Source organism: Dromiciops gliroides, chromosome 2 (genome assembly GCF_019393635.1).
Source record: "Dromiciops gliroides isolate mDroGli1 chromosome 2, mDroGli1.pri, whole genome shotgun sequence".
Lineage (NCBI taxonomy): Eukaryota > Metazoa > Chordata > Mammalia > Microbiotheria > Microbiotheriidae > Dromiciops > Dromiciops gliroides.
This window is the reverse complement of record NC_057862.1, coordinates 640,811,315-640,820,197: the sequence shown is the minus strand read 5'-3', so window position 1 is coordinate 640,820,197 and position 8,883 is coordinate 640,811,315. Positions and strand designations below refer to the sequence as shown.

At 40.5% G+C, this 8,883-nt stretch overlaps 1 protein-coding gene across 1 annotated transcript in view; it reads right to left on the bottom strand.

Moving 5' to 3' along the window:
• Positions 1–629: 629 nt before the first annotated feature.
• Positions 630–8,883, bottom strand: part of KLHL36 (kelch like family member 36) — a 28,616-nt gene continuing 20,362 nt past the window's right edge. Inside the window, exon 5 of the mRNA XM_043983231.1 lies at positions 630–7,191. Within this exon, the coding sequence (XP_043839166.1) occupies positions 6,636–7,191 (556 nt within the window). The 3' untranslated portion in view covers positions 630–6,635. The remainder of the gene's footprint in view (positions 7,192–8,883) is intronic.

Sequence of the window (8,883 nt, the reverse complement as noted above, 5' to 3'; positions counted from 1 at the left end):
GGACAGAGATAAAAACCTTTCTGTCAATGTTAGGAATGTTCTTAACTGGGGGCCCTGAGCTACTGTGATTTTACTGATAACTTTTCTTCTGATAATAAACTCCATAATATAACAAGAAAAAGAAGTCAAAGGGTCTGAAGACTATTAAATTGCTCTTAGGCTAAAGTCAAGCTAATTGGAGAGGAGAGGGCTTGACCCAAGAAAATTCACATTCTAAACCAGAGATGAGCCAAATCCACCTGCTGCCAATTTTTTTACAGCCCGGAGAGCTAAGAATGTTTTTCATATCTTTGGCAGGTTATTGACCCTTGCTCTAAACCAACTCCTAGGGAAAAGATAGGCAAGACCCAGGAAAAATTTGGCTCTACCTCTTTCTAGAATAAAGAAGGGAGCAAAAGGATCAAATGTTGGCCCACCAAATTGGCCAACTTTACCTTCTACTCATGAGATACTCATCAACGTTAGTCATTCAGGTAATACAGAAAATATACCTGACCTAAACATGGAAGGATTCCTTTTTTAAACATTCCCATCAAACAGGATGAGAAATAGTGATAATCACACAAAACAAGGATACTGTTTGAAAAAAAAATCATGTTCTAACAGGCAAGTAATTTTAATGTGCTTCAAATATTTAATACTTTGTTATATAGTTAACTACAAAGAAAATATAGCAACATGCAGGAAATTAATCCAAACAAAAAGAGGTAAAATCAGAGAAGTTCCAACAGCGTTAAAAGAAAGAAAAAGTACAGATACAAAAATCATTTTTTAAACCATGGCCTTCCCTCCCGTTACCCCTTCCCCACCACCAGATTTATCACTTAAAGACCAACACAACTCCGAAGACTTATCTAACCACTCAATCCTAAAAAATATTAGGGAAACGAGTGATGGAAGAAGAGAAGACTAGCATTTCATTCAGTACAAAGAACATTCAAGTCATTACTTCTGCTAACAGAAATCAGAAACTAAGTTTTTAGTAACTTTCAAATATTCAAAATGTCTCTGTTGTTCATTCTACAACAGACCAAGCAGACCACCTGGGCATGGCCCTCTTCCTCCCCACCCTCAGACTTTATATACTTATAACCATTCAAAGAGAGTCCCTCCCAGTGGCAATAACTTGAGACCAGGGGCACCTCAGGTCCTCCCTCCTAATCCTGTAAAAAACACACAAAACCCCCCAAAACAACAAAGAAATGAACATTTTTTAAAAACCTAGATGTAGACAATGAGTCCATGAGGTGCAAGCAAGTTTTATTTTCATAACTTTTATTTTCACATTATTGAGACTGAAAAAAAAAAGGTATGTAAGAAGATGTGTAGAATTATGCCTGTTCACAAAAAGTCAGGTCCTTCATAGAGGTAAACACATATGAGAAAGGTGATATGCCGACCAAATGAGCCATGAATATTTACCAAGTGCCCAAGGTGCGCAAGGCACTGAGCTAGGTGCTGGGGAGGTACTGAGGAAGTAGTTCAAAGAAACAAACTTCTCCACATAACACCTTATGGGAGTATAAAAAGTCCTCTTGGCGAATCGTCAATGGCCACATGAGTAATCGGTATTACAAAACCAAATTGCCAGGGCCAGGCCCCTAATATAATCATGCACTTTGCCCCATCTGGTATCATGGGCAGGCTGCATCACACCACAATAATTAGAACCAGGGAACAAACCAGAAAACAGTGGGCTTGGGGCAGGGATCAAAGGGTCCTCACTGCTGAGTGGCATTCCAGGGGAGGACTCAGCAGGCAATCTAGAGGCAAGGTATTAGCAAAAAAGTGTTATACAAAAGTATAAAAACATTTCAAAAATTCTAAAACCTGCTGGGCAGATGCACAGTTTGTGCCCCAGTATCTCAGCTACTTGTGTGATTATGATTATTTTCTTCTTACACAGGAGTCTCTGCTGGTGTTCTGTATGGCTAACCTGCACTCCAGCAAAAAAAAAGAACAGAAAAACAAAACCCAACTCTTACCATCTCTGTGGACATTCACGATCCAATTTAGTGAGATTTATTAAATGGCCAATCTCAACATTTAATAGCTGTGCCTATATCTCAGAGCTGGGTTTATGTCCTGAAAATAGAGCTGAGCAGTTAGAATAGCAAGGGGCTCTTAAAAGTGCTGCTCTAGCCTGTATTTGACAAACCCTTGCCCTACTGATGGTCACAATGAAATGGGAGAGCCTGTGTATGTATCTTTTTTTTTTTTTTTTTAGTGAGGCAATTGGGGTTAGGTGACTTGCCCAGGGTCACACAGCTAGTAAGTGTTAAGTGTCTGAGGCCGGATTTGAACTCAGGTACTCCTGACTCCAGGGCCGGTGCTCTATCCACTGCGCCACCTAGCTGCCCCCTGTGTATGTATCTTAATAGCAAGATCACAGTGTATCCTACCAAGTTGGAAGGGTCATTTCTCAGAAAATTTTGAACTGCCACTGAGATGTCATTCTCTACTGACCTCCAGATGAAAGAGACCCTAAAGTAATTCTACTCCAGGTCACAATCCTCCACACCCTGCCCCATTTTACAGTAGAAAAAATTGACACTCATTTGCCCAGGGTCATGTGGGTAGTAAGTAGCAGAGCATGAATTGAAATTCAAAGACTTTTGTTGCCATATGCAATGCTCCTATAGCTTTGTTGCTTTGCCTGTTACTAAATCACGCTTCCTCCTTTGGCAAGCATGCTAACCCCAGCTCTCGTAAGCAATGCTGCTTATAAAGTTTGCTTAAGTAAATCACGCGTTTGCATTGAGTTTTGGTTGAATTAAATTGAATTGAAATCTGTCCTGTGAGAGCATCTCTCTCTTTTTTTTTTTTTTTTAGTGAGGCAATTGGGGTTAAGTGACTTGCCGAGGGTCACACAGCTAGTAAGTGTTAAGTGTCTGAGGCCAGATTTGAACTCAGGTCCTCCTGACTCCAGGGCCGGTGCTCATGTGCTCAATCTACTGCGATACCTAGCTGCCACCCCCCCTTTTTTTTTAGGAGAGCATCTCTTGTCGGTCCCAGCTTGGAGAATGGAACATTCACAGAACTGTGAGGTTTGGGTTCCTGCCAGTTGTTGTAATCATCTAATAAGGCTGTTTTCTGAGCTCTCAACTTGTTTAGGTTCACGAAGGGTTCAAGATTTGGAATCGATGCTTTGGTTGAGGGTCATAAAATAACACCTATGGCTCACCATACATTCTGAAGATTAAGATGACTTTTGGACCAAGCAATACTGGGGTCTTTGCTCTGTGGACCAATCAAAATAGCAGCTAAATGATCTCTAAGGTACTTCCAGCTCTGAATACTGTGACTGCTTTCAGAACAACCCTGTTGAGGGCAAAGCCCTTCTAAACTGATGAAATAGATTAAAAACAATTTTTTTTAAGCTTGGAGGCAGAAAAACATCTCCAGGCTTTTTTCCAATACATCATTGTATTTAAGTCTCAGGCAGTTCTCTAAATACTGTAAGTCATAGAATCCAATCTTCCTTGGTGAAGGCAATCCCCACCTTTATAATTCTTTTTTTTGGTGGGGCAATGGGGGTTAAGTGACTTGCCCAGGGTCACATAGCTAGCGTCAAGTGTCTGAGGCCAGATTTGAACTCAGGTCCTCCTGAATCCAGGGCCGGTGCTTTATCCACTGTGCCACCTAGCTGCCCCCTCCCACCTTTATAATGCTAAATCAAAGGTCTTTAATATATTAACTCATTGACCCAAAATACATTCAAACTTATATTATCTTGTCCCAGTGAATATGGACTTTGAATGCATATTTGACACTGAGTTACATTCTAAGACCTTTGAAAACAAAATAAGATAAAACATAATTGTTTAGAAAACCCACAAAGGATCCACTTGTTTGTTGTGATTTTTGTTTTTAGAGCCACTTGTTTTCAAAGTTAAAGCAGTGATAAGAGTTGACTTTTCAAGAACGTGACTGAAAAATACCGGCAATTTCCAAGGAGATAAGTCTGGTGGGGAATATTTGTTAACATAAAGTGGCCAAGATTTTTCATATTCATATATGCTACCTATTCTTCAGATCCAATATATATTTGAAGCTTTGTGTGTTCTATTTAATATAGAGCTGCCGTATTCTGAAATGCAGCAAAGTAGACTTTGAATTTGTATTTTGAAAGGAAAAACTCAACCCAAATGGTTTATAGAGGGGAACTTCAAAAAACAAAAATAAATAAAGCATGCCTTAATACTGTCAAGGGAGACGTCATAAGATATTAGGCTAAAGTCTCAGTAGCTCCAAATCGAGAGTTCAGAACCAAAGCTAACCAATTTTAATGCATTTGTTTTATTCTAAATAATATACCTAGTTATTACAATGACATCTAGGAATAGCTAGGAAGGCTGCTATAACCTTTATGTATTATAAGTGGTTTCTAAGCTCATGATCCTCCTCCCCACCCTTGAGACTCTGTAAGGTGCCAAAAGTCACGTCAATGGCTATGCTGCCTGATCATGACTGAGGGTGAGATGCTGAGTCTAGAAGGGAAAGGGGAGGGGATGATGAGCATTTCTATAGCGCCTATAATGTGCCAGGCACTGTGCCCGACTCTGCTGAGGGGTTGGCAGTGCCCTAAGGAAGATCATAAGGATTCTTATCCATTCTGACGCAGTCTCAAAGTCCAGTGTTAGCACCATCAGGCCCCTTTATAAGAAGGAAGGGGTCTGCATAGCTTGTTTTAAAAACCTAATAAATCACAACTGACCAGTAGAGGGCAGCAGAATCAGGTATTCTAGGATACCATTGACTCAACAGAAAGAGGGATCTAAAATGTACTTTACAGTACATGAAGCTGCAGCACAACCCTTAATTTGTGTTTTTCTAGGGCTACGGTGGAGGTAACGGAGAATCACAATTAGAAAGAAATAAATTAAGATTTTTCTTTCTTCATTTAAAAAAAAATCAGATTTGTAATTTCATGGGAAGCTCTGTACCTTCTTTGCAACTTATAAGCTTAGAGAACTGGCTGGGGACACTAATGAGTTAAGTGATTTGCCCAGGGTCATAGAGTGAATATATGTCGGAGACTGGATTTGAACCATCTTCTTACCCCCAGGCCAGCTAGCTATCCTCTCCTTGCTGCTATGTTGCTTCCCAAGTCTTTTGTTACTGTGTTTTGATATCAATAATAATATTTTTTAAAAATCATGACTTTTCTTATCCCAGGCAACTTGAGATCTTTCAAGGATTACTACATCCTCTCTCCTCCCTTACTTGGGTCCTTGGCTTTAGGACATCAGCCATTTCTTTTTTAAGTGAGGCAACTGGCGTTAAGTGACTTGCCCAGGGTCACACAGCTAGTAAGTGTTAAGTGTCTGAGGCCGGATTTGAACTCAGGTCCTCCTGAGTCCAGGGCTGCTGCTCTATCCACTGCGCCATCTAGCTGCCCCAAGCCATTTCTAAAAGTGATAAAAAATTCTTTGATACTTTATACTAACTCCTACATAAGGAATTTTGACCTAAGGGAAGGATGCATCATGAAAGTAGATGCTAGATATTTAATAGTAGTTTATATGGAATCATAGATTTATTAGGGCTGGAGGGGTCTCTGGAGATCATCTAACCCAACCCTCTCATTTTAAAGATGCAATAACTGAGGGCCCAGAGAAGTTAGTTACATGAGCTGTCCATGGTTACAAAGCTCGCTGATGTCAGAGTCAGTAAGTGACGGTAGCCCAGTTTCGCTTCCCTACAGAAGGTGCTACATATTCTATAGTAATTTATACCAGAAGCTCTGATCAGTCCTTCAAGACCAGTTTATGTAGGAAAAAACAAGCTTGTTTGTGACATTTACAAAGTTTTCAGAGAAAGGAATGTAGGTTGTGTTAACTCACAACGTTAGAAACCTAAGAAATGTAATGAGTCTGAGGGATGAGGTCGATGCATGAAAATATATAAAGGGCTTCCTCTATTCATCATACCTGCTGGGATTTTTTGTTTGCCTTTCAAATGACTGCTTATTACCACTTCAGAGTCTGAGGCGATGGCTTTAGAAAGTTGGGATTACTAATACATATCGGTCACTTGATACTCTTAAAATTATACAACTGTATTAAGAACCTATAAGGCATAGTGTGGTAGGATCACTGACAACAATGTTACCCCTATGATTTAGTTATCTGTAAAGTTTCCAGATGAGAATCTCAACCGAAAGGCAGCAGACCCAAGTGCTAGTGTCAGAGTGGCTACTAAGCTGCTATGTGAAAATGGGGGAGTCATCACTTCTCTCTCTCTGGGCCTCAGTTTCCTCATTGGTAAAAAGGGGATTAGATGACCTCTAGGGACCCTTCCAGATATATGGTCTTACTGTTTACGTATTCTTCAAAATAATAAGCTACATTAGATAGATCTTTTTAAAAATTGTTATTAATTGTTGTAGAATAACCAGAAACATAAAAATAATAAATTGTAGCTACATCACCTAATATGCATTTCTAACTTAAAAGTGTAGTAGCACTTTTCTCTCTTGTGACTCATTAAACTGTGTCAGAGGACTCTGCCCAAGTTCCAGATGTCTAAACATCTGTACTTCTGTCCCCAAAGTGCTGGGAAAAAAAAAGTTTGCCATTAAAGAAAACAATCTTGAAGATGACTTGATAAAGAGTAGGGTCACCCCAGCTCAGTCATCGTCCTCGATCCTGATGCCTCTTAGTTTTGGTTTTCTTCTTTTTGTCTTCTGGTCGGGGCTTCAGGGCGCAAACGCAGGCGGATACTCCAGCAATGGCTTTCGGGAGGTCGGTCCCTTTGAACCACTTGTTCTTTTCACGGTCATAAACCTGGACCGTTTTGGAGAAGGTGGTGTTTTCCCAGCTGTAGCCTCCTAGGATATAGATCTTCCCTTCCCACACGGCCACGCCAGACTCACTGTTGGCCTGCAGCAAAGGAGACACCCGTGTCCACTGGTTGCACTGGGGACTGTAAGATTCCACACTCAGGATGTCAAAGCGCTCCATGGATTCGATGTTGTCATCGCTGCCTCCAATGGAGTAGATGCTGTCCTCCAAACTGCACATACTGTGCCAACCACGGGCCGTGATCATGGGCCTTTTCTCTTCCCACACATCTGTGCGGTGGTCATAGCAGAGGAGATTTTTCCGATAAGGGCCAATTTGGTAATCGTGTCCTCCAGAGATATAAACAAAGTCCTTATAGATGGTGCCGGCATGGCCATATGTAAATCTGGAAACAGGGAGAAATCAAGATCAATACTTCCCATCTCCTTCCACTCTTAGCACTGACCCAACTACTAGGAATCAGATGACCTAGTGGTGCCATCGTTTACTTTCTCCTATATTTGTTATCTTGAGGTTTCTTTGACACTTTCCTCTCATTTCCAGTTACCAAGTCAAATAATGTCCCTTTCACCTATCAGTGTGACTATGAGCAAGTCAGGAGATTTTAAAATGGAAAGGATTTTGGAAATAAGATGAGGAAATTAAGATGCAAGAGAGGTTAAGTAACTTAACCAGAGTCATACAGATAGGAAATAGCAGGATTTGGGGCAAGATATGAATCCAAAACCTGACTCTAAATCCATTATGTCACACTCCACTCCAGAGCTTGTGCCATTAAACTACACTCTAAGCCTCCGTTTCCTCTTTTGTAATAGTTGATGATAATTATATTATCTTATAATGGATGTAAAAACACTTTGTAAACCCTAAATCAATAGTAAACAAGTCAGCTACTATGCTAATAATACCTATTATTGGTGACTAGTATTTTTTGGGGGTGGCAGGGCAATGAGGGTTAAGTGACTTGCCCAGAGTTATACAGCTAGTAAGTGGCAAGTGTCTGAGGCTGGATTTGAACTCAGGAACTCCTGAATCTAGGGCCAGTACTTTATCTACTGTGCCACCTAGCTGCCCCCTGGTGACTAGTATTTACCAATAATTACTATGCTTTTCATGTGTGTGGTTTAGTCACTCATTCATCATTCATCATAGTTACATACTGTGGAGACAGAACTGACACAACTTGGAAACTGATTGGAAATGAGAGGAAAGTGAAGGATAACACCACGGTAACAAATATTATTGGGTTTGGTTTTTTTTTTTTTAGTCATTCACTTGTTTCTGACTCTTTATGTCTCTGTGAAACATACTGTCCATGGGGTTTTCTTGGCAAAGATACTGGAGTCATTTGTAGCTTCTTTATCTAGTAGATTAAGGCAAACAGAGCTTAGCAAATGATAAGCAAGCAAGTAAAAGCCCTTCCTACACCATAAGGAACTGTCATCCCCATTCAGGACACCACTCTCTTAAATGAATATTAGAATGTAAACTCCTTCAATGTATAAAGCATGGCCCTAGATTCAGGAGTACCTGAGTTCAAATCCGGCCTCAGACACTTGACACTTACTAGCTGTGTGACCTTGGACAAGTCACTTAACCCTCATTGCCCTGCAAAACAAAACAAAACAAAAGAATGTAAACTCCTTGAGGGCAGGGACTGGTTATACTTTAGTATTTGTATCCCAGTAATTAGAACAGTGCCTGGCACAGAGTAAGTGCTTAATAAATGGTTTTTCTTTCATTCACTCATGCCTTAGGAAATGATAATTAATTCTTCATAATAGGAATCTAGGGGGCAGCTAGGGGGCACAGTAGATAAGGCACCAGCTCTGGATTCAGGAGGACCTGAGTTCAAATCCAACCTCAGACACTTGACACTTACTAGCTGTGTGACCCTGGGCAACTCACTTAACCCTCATTGCCCCACCAAAAAAAAAAAATTAAAAATAAAATAAAATAAAATAAAAATGGAACACTCTCTCTTGCACATGACAACAGAGCTGGGCTTGGGGCATGGGGGCAGGGCAGGATGTCTGCATTCTCTTGGGGTTTGATAATCACCTTCATAGTCATCATC